This window comes from Marmota flaviventris, chromosome 13 (assembly GCF_047511675.1).
Source record: "Marmota flaviventris isolate mMarFla1 chromosome 13, mMarFla1.hap1, whole genome shotgun sequence".
Lineage (NCBI taxonomy): Eukaryota > Metazoa > Chordata > Mammalia > Rodentia > Sciuridae > Marmota > Marmota flaviventris.
The window spans coordinates 66,963,437-66,977,629 of NC_092510.1; the positions used below are offsets into that span (position 1 = coordinate 66,963,437).

At 40.6% G+C, this 14,193-nt stretch overlaps 1 protein-coding gene across 1 annotated transcript in view; it reads right to left on the bottom strand.

Moving 5' to 3' along the window:
• The window catches only part of Kif24 (kinesin family member 24), a 41,503-nt gene that overhangs the window by 1,660 nt on the left and 25,650 nt on the right, over positions 1–14,193 (bottom strand). The window contains exons 6-10 of the mRNA XM_027931051.2: positions 13,265–13,386; positions 12,292–12,397; positions 8,346–8,417; positions 5,183–5,292; positions 418–2,652 (exon numbers count right to left, since the gene is read on the bottom strand). Of these exons, the coding sequence (XP_027786852.2) occupies positions 418–2,652; positions 5,183–5,292; positions 8,346–8,417; positions 12,292–12,397; positions 13,265–13,386 (2,645 nt within the window). The remainder of the gene's footprint in view (positions 1–417; positions 2,653–5,182; positions 5,293–8,345; positions 8,418–12,291; positions 12,398–13,264; positions 13,387–14,193) is intronic.

Here is a 14,193-nt window from a genome sequence, read left to right on the forward strand (position 1 = left end):
TCGGCATAGAGTCTGCTTTCATTTCTACTTCCTATGCAGGGTCCAAGACCAAAGCAGGAGGCTGGAGATAGAAGCTGAGGGATCTGAAGTGTTTTATTAGTTATTGATAGACCTTTATTTATTTATTTGTTTATATGTGGTGCTGAGAATTGAACCCAGTGCCTCACACATGTGAGGCAAGTGCTCTACCACTGAGCCATAACCCCAGCCCGGGATCTGCCTTTTGTCAGACTCTAATGATGGGTAGAGGACCACAGAGCAGCAAGGTTGTTAAAGCCTCCAGAAATAAACATGGAGAGGCAAGCTCCTCACTGTGCATCTCTGCATGACCTTAGCTTTTTCCATGACAAATTATTACCTGGAGCAGAAGTGGGGATGACAAAGGAGCTCATGTTTTAGGGAGAAAGTCCAACTTACTGTGCTTGTTCCAGGGTGGGCTGATTGAATGTCCCTATGGTCTCAGGAGGGCAGTTAGGGACCAGAAGAGAATCTGGCGATGCTAAGCACCTTGAGATTGGCTTGTGTTTGAGCCACATAATGTCCTCTTTGTAGCAGGGCAACTTGATGGAGTCTGTAGACAAACCAACCTCCTGCCAACTGAGCCCTGTAGGATGTTTACTCTCCTGGGTCCAGGGCTGATCAGCCACATCACTGCTTCCTGTTCGTGTGGTAAGTACAAGTCCAGAATGGGGTACACTAGTATGTATGGTGGAGAAGGGCTTTCCTGGGAAACCCCAGGAACCATCCAGCTCTGTCTCCTCAGCATCAGTATCACACTGCTTGCCACACACATGTTCCTGGGAGAAGAGTGCAGTTTCTCTACTCTGGCAGGCCTCTCCCAGGTTTGCCTCCCTGTTGGGCAGCTTGTCAGGTAGGTGCTGGCGGATAGGTGATGGGGACAGAGCTGGAAGACCACTACCAGGCTTATTGTCAGGGGGAGATGAGGACAGCCACAGGTGCCCAGTTGTTGAAGACACTGGCAAGGCTGCCTCTTGATCATTAGATGATACCGTGTGGCCCACAGCTGGTCCCCCTGTGCTCTCTGCCACTAGACTGTGCACAGCCCCCTGGGCCAGTTGTTTCAAAGGAGAAGGGCTGTCATTATCTGGGGTCTCTAGGAGGGACACAGTGAGGGGAGCCATTAGTCTTGAAGGATATTCATAGCATGTGCCTAATTGCCCTCCAGAATCTTCTCCTTGTACAGGGATACTATTTTTTACTATTCTGGTCATCTGAGTGGGGTTGTCTTTACTGACTTCTCTCAGTGGGGTGACTGTATCTCTTTGGTCTGGGGATCCAGAAACTGTAATGTGGGATGGCGAGAAAGAGAAACCATCTTCCAGGGATGGCGAGCTGTCTTCAGCCTGCCCAGGAACCTTACTGCTGAAGGTATCCTGTCTTAAGTCAAAGGCTGGGCCTTCACCTTTTTTCCCACTGTATACAAAATCTACCCGTGAGCAGAAAGGCTCCTCTGCTGGGTTGTCTCTAGAAGGCCCGATGGAGGTAGAGTTCTCTCTGCTCCAGTCCAAGTGTACCTTACTTGGGCTTTGGCTATGATTGAGTGCTTCTCTTCTATGGCTTACTGGGTCCTTGGAGTACACCCAGCTTTCAGTTAGATCCTTTTCTTCAACATCTGACCTGGAACTAAAAAACAGGCTCTGCTGCCTTTCTGCCACCAGTTTCTCAGGACCTTGATCTCTCTTCTGATGAAGGAAGAATGAGCCTTCACTTTTCTCCAGGGTATTCCTCTGCTTTGTGGTTCTCTGATTGGAGACATGTGAAAAAGAATCTTCACTGAAATCACTGTCATCTAGGTCCTCAGCTTGGGCTCCATCCTGACTCTCAGAGAAAGAATGGGATGGAGGAGGGGTCTCATTCTGGAACTGACACTCTGGGGGCCTGTATTGGCATAAAAACTTTTCCAATGGTTGGTATTTTAACTTCTGTTGAAGGAGAGGTGGCTGCTGGAACTGCTGGTGATAAAAACGCAAATGTTCCTCCCTCTCTTTCTGATGTGGAGGGATGTTTGTCCAAGCTTCAGAGGTAGGCCTGGAGGGCATGCTCATCTTATTGTCCTGACTGCCCTCCTCAAAGAGGTGGCTATTGCTAAAGGAGAGTTCAACGCGTGACACGAGCTGTTTTTGTACTGGCCGCACTGGCTGCACTTTCTTGCATTTGGCAGGCAGCTTTCCAAGCCCTGGGCCTTCTCCTAGGCCTGGTATCCTGCCTCTCCACTCAAGGATGGTCTTGTTGCCAACTTGATTTTTCTCAGAGCACAATGGAATTGACTCTTCTGCCCCCTTTTTGACCAAATGTTCAGACCGCAGGGTTCCTTTGACAGGGCTAGTCTGCATGACCCACTCCTGGGGAGGACTCCCTCTGGAGCCACCCCTTTTACCAGGGACTTTTGGTATAGAAGCAAAAGGGATGTTAGGGGTATGGCTGGCCAAAGGATGGGTCTTCCCCCTTGTAGAACCAGGTGCCACTGTAACTGACTGCTGAAGCCCCAGCTTGACTTTTTTTGGAGAACACTTGTCCCCTGGCAGGGCCACAGGGGAGTTCTGAATTCGTTTTGGAGAGGAGTTTTCAGATGTCTGATTTCGACTGGTAGCTGAAGTGCAACACTTAATGCCTTTCTTTAATTCTTTGACTCTGTGAATAATAACATATTTAATAGTAAATATATGTTCTATAATTCCTTTTCCATATTTTCAAGGAAAACACAAAATAAGAAGAGTATTATAAGGATTGGTAGGTTTTTTGTTTGTTTAAATCTGGGAGAGAATAAGAGGAAATGGGAACATTCTATTTTAGCATGAGATACCCCTCTGAACTTTAATAAAAAAAAGCAACATCTTCTCCGAGAATATAAGCATGCACCCAACATTCCATGATCAGAAGATTTTTGGAAATTGACACAACCCCATATAAGGGACAAGCCAGGGATGCAAGTCTCAGAACTACACTGTTCACACAGGGCCCATCCTGTGTGTCCTGAAGATGGGCCAGATCAGCAGTTCATGTCTACCACTCAGCTGCAGTTCCACAAACAGAGCTCTTTTTTCCTGAAAATTACCCCCTTGCAGGCTCCTCTGGGAAAATGAGTTCCCTCAAACCAACTAGGCATTTCAGAAGTCAAAACCTCAAAAAATAAGCAGGACTGTGCAAATTCCATTAAGGGAAAAATGACTTGTCTATTTAAAGGTTTCTCAAATGTTAGCAGTTGACATTTTGCACTAGGTAAATTTTTTTTTTTTTTGTATTGGGGATTGAACTCAGGAGTACTCGACCACTGAGCCACATCCCCAGCCCTATTTTTGTATTTTATTTAGAGACAGGGTCTCACTGAGTTGCTTAGCCCCTTGCTGTTGCTGAGGCTGGCTTTGAACTCATGATTCTTCTGCCTCAGGCTTCGAAGCTGCTGAGATTACAGAGGTGCACACCACTGTGCTTGGCCCAGGTAATTCTTTCTTATAGGGTGCTGCCCTGTGTACTGTAAGATGTTTAGCAGCATCCTTGATCTCTGGTTTCTACCCACTAGATGCCAGTAGCATTTCTTCCCAGTTATGACAATCAAAAATGTCTCACCCAGCTGTGTGCAGTGGTGCATGCCTATACTCTGGAGGCCGAGACAGGATTGCAGGTTAAACATCAGCCTCGGCAATTTGAGGCCCTATCTCAAAATAAAAAAATAAAAAGGGTTAGGGATGTAACTCAGTAGTAAACACCCCTGGGTTCAATCCTAGAACAAAACTAAAAAAAAAAAAGTTCAACCCACTATAAGAGACACATGTGACAACAGGCTAAAGAGAGGAGAGATACTAGCAGATACCAAAGTCATCTGAGAAAGAGTCCTGACCTGCTGGGTATGGTGGAAAATGCCAGTGATTTAGGAGGCTGAGGCAAGAAAATACAAGTTTAAAAAATTTTTTTTTGTGTGTGAGGACACTGAGAATTGAACCCAGAGGTGCTTTAACACTGAGCTACATCCTCAGCCTGCCCCCTCTATATTTTAAGATAGAGTCTCACTAAATTGTTTAAGGCCTTGATAAATTGCTGAGGCTGGCCTCAAACTTGCAGTCCTTCTGCCTCAACCTCCTGAGCCTGTGGGATTACTGGGCCTGGCAAGAATTGCAAGTTTGAGGTCAGCCTCTGCAATTTAGTGAGACCCTGTCTCAAAATAAAAATAAAAAGAGGCTGGTGATATAGCTCAGTACGAGAGAGCTCCTGGGTTCAATCCCCAGTACTCAAAGAAAAAAAAAAAAAAGAGAGGCCTGACCAGGCATTCAAGAGGTACTAGCTCTGCCACCAACTTCTGATGAACTCTTGGAAAATTCCTGCCCTTCTCTGGGCCTCAGTTTATATATGTCCAGGTTAGTCCATTCTAACATAGCTCTAAGTGATTCTGCCTTCACAAGTAATGTCTATTTTTGTGTGTGCAAGTGGTACTGGAGATTGAACCCAGGAGTGCTTTACTACTGAGCTACATCCCCAGCCCTTTTAATTTTTTAATTTCAAGACAGGGTATCACTATGTTGCCCAGACTGGTCTCAAACTTGTCATCCTCCTGCCTCAATTTCCTGAGTAGCCAGAATTACAGGCATGTGCCACCATGCCTGGAAGTAATATGTATTCTACCTTTTACAATTAGGGCTGAGGTCAGGAGGAAAAAAACTCATTGAAGCAGGAATAATGGCACACACCTGTAATCCTGGCAACTAGGGAGGCTGAGGCAGGAGGATCACAAGTCCAAAGCCAGCTTCAGCAGCATAGCAAGATTCTAAGCAACTTAAGTAAGAACCTGTCTCAAAATAAAAAAAATTAAATAAAAGGGCTGGGGATTAAGCTCAATGGTAAAGTGCCCCTGGGTTAATCCCCAATACTAGAAAAAAAAATAATAACAACAACAACAAAACTGAGCTGACCAACTCAGATTAATATTTCACTTTCCAGTAGCCACTGAAAAGCCACTTATGGAGTCAACTCCCAAGTAAGGGGATATATCATCTTCCTCTTATCATAAGTGCAAAAGCAGGGCCTACCAGGTCACATTCTTCAAATCACCAGTTTCTCCAAGAAGGTTGGAGAGCAAAGTGAGATCCCTTATTTGTGTGAGACATGTGCACAAATATCCCCCCCCTTTCTCTCTCTGTCTCACACGTGCACACACACACATTCTTACCTGTCAGCATAGCGTAAAGTATTTAGAGTGTGTTCAGTGGCCACATGGCTTGGTGAGATGTTAGCAATCATACAAGTTTTGGCATTGCCAATGAAAGAGTCCTTCAGAACCTGTCCAAACCAGAAGGTGGGTTAGTGAATGAAGTCTACTAACAAAAGGCATATTGACTACTTGTGTTCAGGACACTGGGGCAAAAAAGGCAACTCACAAAAGAAGAAATACAAATGATCAAATGCAATAAACAGAAAAAGGTACTAATCTCACCCTTAAGAAATACAAAAGAGCCATTTAAAATATTATATACTTTTACCCATAAAATTAAAAAAGACTGATGAATATCCTGCCCTGGTGCAGATCCAGATAAATGGGTACTCTCCTATTCTCCCATATGCCATGTACCATGACCTGGCACAAGCTTTCCAGAGGGCAGTGCAGCAATATGAAATAAAAGGTAAAAAACATGCACATCAAGGTTTTTATACTGAGGGACTTCTCAGTTGACAAAAAAAGTATACATGGGATATTCATTACAACATTACTTAATAACAATTCTAAAACAACCTGGGAGTTTGTAAGTAGGGAACAAACTAATTACAAATTGAATGCAACAATTACAAATGATTGTGTATATCTGTACTCAGGCACATGAAAAAATAATTAAAATATAAATCCCCTTTTTTTGGGGGTGGGCAGAAATCAAAACTATGGCCTCACACATGCTAGACAAGGGCTTTTGTCACTGAGTCACACACCCAGGTATCTTGAGGCAAAGTCTTGTTAAGTTACCCAGGCTGGCCTAGTTCTTCCAATCCTCCTGCCTCAGCCTCCTAAGTAGTTATAATTAAAGGCATATGCCATCCTAAACTTAAATCTTTGAATAACAAAACATATGATCCTATGCTTATGATTAGATCGACATGCGGAGTTAAGTGCATAGAAATGTTCACTAAAGCTAGGCATGATGGTGCACACCTATAATCCCATTGACTCAGGAGACTGAGGTAGGAGGATCACAAGTTCAAAGCCAGCTTCAACAAAATAGTGAGGCCCTAAGCAACTCGGTGAGACCCTGTCTTGAAATAAAAAATAAAAAGAGCTAGGGATGTGGCTCAATGGTTAAGCACCCCCGGGTTCAATCCCTGGTATGAATAAAAGGGGGGAAATGTTTTAAATGTCACAGTGTGGGAATCAAATTCAGAGAACACCAATTCTGACTAGCATGGAGTTGTATTAAAATAGGTTCTGTCCCACGTCCTATGGTGTTACCAAGATCCTCTCCTACTTGTCTGTCCTCTAATGTGCACCATACATAGTGCTGAAAGGAATCAGGGAAGACATAACTATCTTCACAAATGTTTGTACCTAGGCAGATCTGTCCTCATGTAGCTCTTCTGCAGTTATTATGGATGCTGATTTAATATCCAAACATTTCCATGATAGGAAAAAAAAAACCAAGAAAAAATAATTACCAATATTTCCAACACTTAGAATAAGAATAATCACAATTAATGCTTGTGTAGTTTTGTTTTTATTTTTTCATTGTTTTAAGAATGTATCATTTATTTCATGACACATTGCCTCTGTTTTTACACAATTCTTAGTATTATGCTATAATTTTAATAAAGAGCAAATAAATCTCAATCCAATTTTAAAATAAAGATATACATTAAAAGTATTTATTAATTTGTTTAATACATTATGTTGTCTTTGAACAATGAACTTAATTTTGGTACATAGCACATTTGTGTTTTGTTATTGAAATGAAGAAAGACATACTGCACCTGAAAATCTGCCCTAAGTGATTAAAACCATGACAATGACAGATTTCAATTAGCAAAATCAAAATGTTCTAGAGTTTTTCTGATTATTTATAATAAAAGTGAAACAAGATTAATACTCAACAGGAGAGAATGTTTCTGTTTTTTGAGACAGGGTTTTGCTATGTTGCTATGTTATTCCTGTACTCAACAAATCCTACTGCCTTAGTCTCTTGAGTAGCTGGGATGATAAGCAAATGCTGCCATGCCCAGCTGTCATTTTTTCCTTATTGCCTTTTTTTTTTAGTATTTATTTTTTAGTGTAGTTGGACACAAATACCTTTATTTCACTTATTTATTTTTATGAGGTGCTGAGGATGGAACTCAGGGTCTCGGTGTGAGGCAAGCGCTCTACCGCTGAGCCACAACCCCAGCCCCGCCTATTTCTTAAACTATAAAAACAGCAAGCGGTCAAATCATACATACTCTCATAACATGTAAAGTTACAGTTCCATCTTTACCCCCATTGTTATTCTTGAGATAATCCAATGCTGTTTCTTCTGCATTTTTAAAAATATTTTTCCCTGTGTGATTACACATATAGTAGAAAAATGCTTTAAGATCACACAGGCAATCAGATTATTACACTGTTCTACAGCTTGCTTTTTAACATCATAATAGATCTTGGTTATCTTTCTTATCAGTACATGTAGAAAATCTCAATTTTAAAAACTGTAGCCATTATTTATTTATTTATTTTTGTACTGAAAACACTGGCCTAAATCTTATAGCCAAGAAATTACCAACTATAGCTTATACCACTGTCTTTAAGGGCTCAGAGGCTCCACTAAATGATGAAGTCTTGGACTGGGGTTGTGGCTCAGTGGTAGAGCATTCGTCTGGCATCAGTGAGGCCCTGGATTGGATCCTGAGCACCACATTAAAATAAATAAGTAAAATAAAAGTATTGTGTCCAACTACAACTAAAAATTAAGTATTTTTTTTTAAAAAAAGATAAGTCTCACTGTATTGCCTATTCTAGTCTAATTCATGAGCTCAAGCAAACTTCCTGCCTCAGCTTCCCAAGTAGCTGAACTATAGGCACATGTCACCACACCTAGCAATAGTTTCTTTACTGGAAATAAACACAAAGGTGGTAACCAGAGGGGCATAGCTGCCTCCTGGGGCCCCAGCTGCCCTGTGTTGAAGGTATCTCTGCCTGAGTGAGCCCTCACTAGAGGCTTAGTAGGTTTGAATGTTCCTGGAGGGAATGTAGCACTTCTCTTCTCCCCACTATGTCTAACTTGTGCCTTGCTGGCAGTGGACACTCTTCCGAATGAACACAGGAATGGAAGAAGGAACAATGAATGAACCAGAAAAAACTTGAGGTTCACATTTAACTTTACCTGAGTTAATTTGCTCTGCCTGAAGGGAGTATGGGTGTGTTCCTGGTCCAGTGCTCGGATACATTCCTTCAGCTGCAAAGTAGAAGAATAGCAAGCACATCAAATATCACAAAGTGAGTAACAGATTATTTATTTTTTTATGACGGCGGAATGCATTACAATTCTTATTACACACATAGAGCACATTTTTTTCATTTCTCTGGTTGTATACACAGTATATTCACACCAATTCGTGTCTTCATACCTGTACTTTGGATAATAATGATCATCACAGTCCACCATCATTAATAACAGATTATTTTTCTTAAATAAAAAACACTTAAGACAAGCTGGCCCTAGGGAAGAAACTGTCACTTGTCCCTAGACATGGCCCTTCAGTAAGAAATATTCATTGCACGTTACTGGGGTCAGCATAGACCTGGATTGAGCAAAATGCCCATTAGAAACGGTGGGGAGGGGGCTGGGATTGTGGCTCAGTGGTAGAGTGCTCGCGAGCACGCATGAGGCACTGGATTTGATCCTCAGCACCACATAAATGTAAAATAAAGATACTGTGTCCACCTAAAACTTAAGAATAAACATAAAAAAAAAAAAAAAGAAAAGAAAAGAAATGGTGGGGAGGGGTGGGCTAGGGTTGTGGCTCAGTGGCATGAGGCACTGGGTTCGATCCTCAGCACCACATAATGCAAAATAAAGATAATGTGTCCAGGGCTGGGATTGTGGCTCAGAGGTAGAGCACTTGCCTAGCATGTGTGAGGCACTGGGTTCGATTCTCAGCACCACATATAAGTAAATGAATAAAGTAAAGGTTCATCAATAACTAAAATATATTTAAAAAAAAAGATATTGTGTCCACCTAAAACTTAAAAAAAAAAAAATATATATATATATATATATATATATAAAAAGAAAGAAAGAAATGGTGGGGAGGGGGCTGGGACTGTGGCTCTGTTGTAGAGCGGTTGCCTACTACATATGAAGCGCTGGGTTCAATCCTCAGCACTACATACAAAAATTAAATAAATAAATAGATAAAGTTATTATGTCCATCCACAACTAAAAATCGTTTTTGTAAATTATTTATTTATTCTAATTTGTTATATATGATAGCAGAATGCAATTCCATTCATATTACACATATAGAGCACAATTTTTCAAGTCTCTGGTTGTACACAAAGTAGTTTCACACCATTCATGTCTTCATACATGTGTTTAGGGTAATGATGTCCATCTCATCCCACCATCTTTCCTACCCCCATGCCCCCTCTCTTCACCTCCCTCCCCTTTTCCCATGTGTCCTTCTCCGTCCTTAGCAGTGGACATTTGGGTGGTTCCCCTGTTGTGGGTGGTGCTGCAGTGACCATTGAGGGCAGGATCCTTCGTACCCGGACATGACCTGCTCTGGATCTGTCTAAAGTTCCTCCATTCCTCTCATGCGCCCCACCCCATCCCCATTATCAGTCAGCATCTCAAATCAAAGAAAAGATTCGGTCTTTGGTTTTTTGGGATTGGCTTACTTCACTTAGCATAATATTCTCTAACTCCATTTACCTGCAAATACCATGATTTTGTTCTCTTTTAATGCTGAGTAATATTCCATTAATATTAAGTAATATTCCACAGTTTCCCTATCCATTCATCTACTGAAGGGCATGTGGGTTGGTTCCACAATTTAGCTATTGTGAATTGTGCTGCTATAAACATTGATGTGGCTGTGTCCCTGTAGTATGCTATTTTGAAGTCCCTTCAGTATAAACCAAGGAGTGGAATGTCCATTAGAAATGGTGTGGGGGGGGCTGGGACTGTAGCTCTGTGGTAGAGTGCTCGCCTAGTATGTGTGAGGTTCTGGGTTTGATCCTCAGCACCACATACAAAATAAGTTAATTAATTAATTAAAGTTTTTATGTCCATCCACAAAAAAAGTAGTTTTTAAAAAAAGAAATGGTAGGGAGAGTGGGAGAGCAAGATGAGGAAGGAAAGACCTTCTATTTCTGAGTCAAGCATATAGGCTAAAAGGCAATAAATGAGAAAGAGGAAAGAGGAAGAAAGTAATCCCTTGGAAGTATCAGTGAGGGATTCTGCCAAGAGGAGGAAAATTAGCCTCCAGAATTTGCTGTGGCTGTTATTGGCAGCAGTCATAAAGGCCCATCATTGCCTAACCTCTATCCAGGAAGCTGCAGGACATAAAGTATAAGGCAATATCTTTCTGTTTTAAAAATCAATCCAGTATCCCCCAATTTTAGCACTGGATAGATTTTCCTGAAGGAATGAAAAAATAACTAAACCCTGCCTCTTATACCCATCCCTTACATCTTCAAATCCAAGTGGTACAATCAATACCTATGAGAGTCCTTGGATCCTTTTTAGCCCTGCTCAATCAGAATGGAATGGTCAACAAAGTTTACTAAACACTAAGGAACCAAGGGAAATGCCCAGGAAAGAAATAAGGCTACCTTTGTATACCTTACAAAGCACAATATTTTGATACTATTCTAGAAGGTCCAGGCCCCTTTGCATGCTTGTTCCCCATATGAAATAGACAAAGTCAAGTCACAAAGGGCATATGACTTCATAGATATTTCTTTCCATGTTTCATAGTTGATTCCTAGACCATTGTTTAAAATATCAGAATCACATATTTTTTGGTTAGAGGTGGTGGATCCTCAGATAATTCAATCCATCTGAACCTGGGAATCCTAATCTATAAGGTAGGAATAAGAGAATTTGCTTAACTTGCCTTACAGAGTTGTTGGGAAAACTACATTTGACATTTAGCAAATGCTAAAAATATATTGGTTTCTTGGAGAAATGGTTGGTGGCAGGTGAAATTAATGGTACTCACATATTTTATTTAATCACTATATCCAAAATATAACTTTGGCGGGGGTACCAAGAATTGAACTCAGGGGCACCCAACCACTGAGCTACATCCCCAGCCCTATTTTGTATTTTATTTAGAGACAGGGTCTCACTAAGTTGCTTCGCCTCACTGTTGCTGAGGCTGACTCTGAACTTGTAATCCTGTCTAAGCCTCCTGAGCTGCTGGGATTACAGGCATATTCTATCATGCCCAGCTCAAAATATAATTTTGCATGCAATAAACATGCAAAAATATTAGTGAGATTTTTGCATGCTTTTTTTGGTAATAAGTCTTCAAAATCCAGACTAGCCACACTGAACAGCACAGACAGATAGAGATTTAACCACATTATAGGAAATACAGAGGGAAGAATAACATATTAAACATCAGCATGGGGATGCAAGACAAGTGACCGTTTTTTTTTTTTTAAATACATAGATATAGAAAAAAATAAGAGGGAGGGAGGGAGAAGCAATGTAGGATATTGTTTGCATGTTAATTTGAACAAGTTGACAGTAAAAAGACATTTATGGGAAACCTGCAGAAATTATAATATATACTGAAAAACAGATAACATTAAAGGTATGATGTTGGTATTATGGTTATATTTTTAAAAGTGTCCTATTTTTGAGGTATATAATATTTATAGAAGAAATGACTTGATGACTAGGATTTTCTTTAAAATAATTTGACAAGGGGAAAGTTGGGATTGTTTACTTTTTCAAATGTTGATAACTGTTGAAGCTGGATAACAAGTATATGGAAGATCATTATGGTATTTAATCTACTTTGGTAGATTGAGGAATTAATACAATTTTAAAATTTAGAGAAAAGGAAAAGCTTACTAAGCTAGTAACTTGCAGAAATATTTTTATTCCTACTTGGCAGGGATTGACCAAAAAAGAGAAGGCAGGGAGAGAAGAGTTGTCTAGCATTGCTAAGAGCCCAACTTTTCTCCAGTCCAGGAATTCTTCTGCCAGATGAGAACACACCTGTTGCTCTAATTTCACTCCATTCTCACCCATTCTGGTTGCATGTAAGAGGTAACATCTCTCAAGAAGGATTTTTAGATTTTGAACAACTTACAGCCAGAAGACTCTGGTTTATTTCTGCACCTTCCATCTTTGTCTGTCTATCTGAGTCCCTGGCATCTGCTGCTCTTTCACTGCCAGCCAAGTCAATAAAGGAGATCCTAGAGAAAAGACACACCAAAAATGACTTTGAGGTTTGGGTTTTTTTTAAATTTTTAAAATTTTTTTAAATTTTGATATTAGTTGACATTCTGTAACTTCAGGAAGAAATTAACACTGGCCATCCTCAGGAAAGAAAAAAACATTACTGTCAGCTTTCCAAAAACACGGATCTGTCAGCTGCTATTGGAGCTGTTCACATAAACACTTCTATTGGTTCATTTGTGAGAAAGTATGACTGAAATTGATAAAGTACTCTTCCCATAAGGCTAAGTGACCCTACTACAAATCAGTTTGGTTATCATTAGGTAATTAAATAGAAACTTTTGTAGCTGCTTTCCAGCAAAAAAAAAAAAAAAAAAAAAAAGAAGAAGAAGAAGAAGAAGAAGAAAAGGAGGGAAAGAGAAAGAGAGAAAAAAAAAAGACTCATTATTCAGAGGTGAGACAGGCTCATCTATCAGCGTGGCAGAGTGTTTGCTAAGCACCAGAGAAGCAATGAATGTATCCAATTGTCTTATGGCTTTTTCAAGAAGAATGGATTAAGTCCCCCCACCCCCTGACTTCTTTTATGGCTTGTAAGCTTTCTGAGATGCATTCCTTGCTGTTTCTCTGATACTGTGTTTCAAGTCAGAAGCAATCAATGTCCCTTTCAATAACTTAGGATTGACCAACAATAGGTCATTATTTCATGGTCAATCAATTGATGGCATTTTGGAACAATGATTTATTTCAGGGCTAACAACTCTTCTCTGTATCCTCCAAAATGAAGACTTCCATGATGGCATGGTGTCCTGTTGTTGATAACAAATATTTCAAAATCACATTAAGCAAAGGCAGACAATGCAATTCCCTGAATATTTCCAGCTCACCTGCCAAATGTCCTCTTGGCTGAATCTTTGATCTGAATTTGGATGATAGCATGAGAGCGGGAGGAGTCCGCATTAACTCCAGTGGCCCCAGTGCTACGCTCCTTGCTGCCCTTTAAGATCACCTGAAAATAAAACACATAGAATAACTTCCCCAAGGAGCAAACAAGCCCTCTGGCTCCAAAGAGTTGGCAAGTAAGCAGTACAGACCAGACATATAATTTTGTCAGTATGATGCAGTTTTTTCTGTCCAGGTCGAAAGCTGCCCAAACACTAAATCATACAGAGCACGTACCCAATGGCAATGAAAACAATGTGGAATACTGATTTCGTGGGAGAACATTCAATAGCTCAAGAGCTAATTTACTTCTTGATCTCATATGCTCTTTTTAATAGCTTTGATGGATTTAGCCTAACTAAAATCCCCGGGGCATACTTGGCTCCAAAACAAAGTCTCATAATATTCATCTATCTTAGTAACTGAAGGACAGAAATGCATAACAAGGAATGACCAATCATATCTACCTGTTCTGTCAGGATGCAGGCATGAAGCATGCCAGGCCTCATATGTAGGAATAGGGAAGTGATGAGTTATTTTGATTATCATGAGCCCATGACTTCCCTTGAGACCAATCCCCTCACCCCCAATTGGAATAAAGACTAACTGCAATGTGTTTCAAAAAGCCTAACATGTTGAGGTGAACTTTTCTGGCTAAATGCCTATTAGGGTAGGTGTGAAGGAATTTCTGGTTCTAGGTCCAGTTTTTTTCAGTTTCAATAACTGTCTACTATCACCATACCTTTCAGAAACTGTGGAATAGCTGGGTGTGGTGGTGCATACCTATAATTCCCACAGCTTGGAAAGCTGAGACAGGAGGATTGCAAGTTCAAAGCCAGTCTCAGCAATTTAGCAAGACCCTGTCTCAAAATAA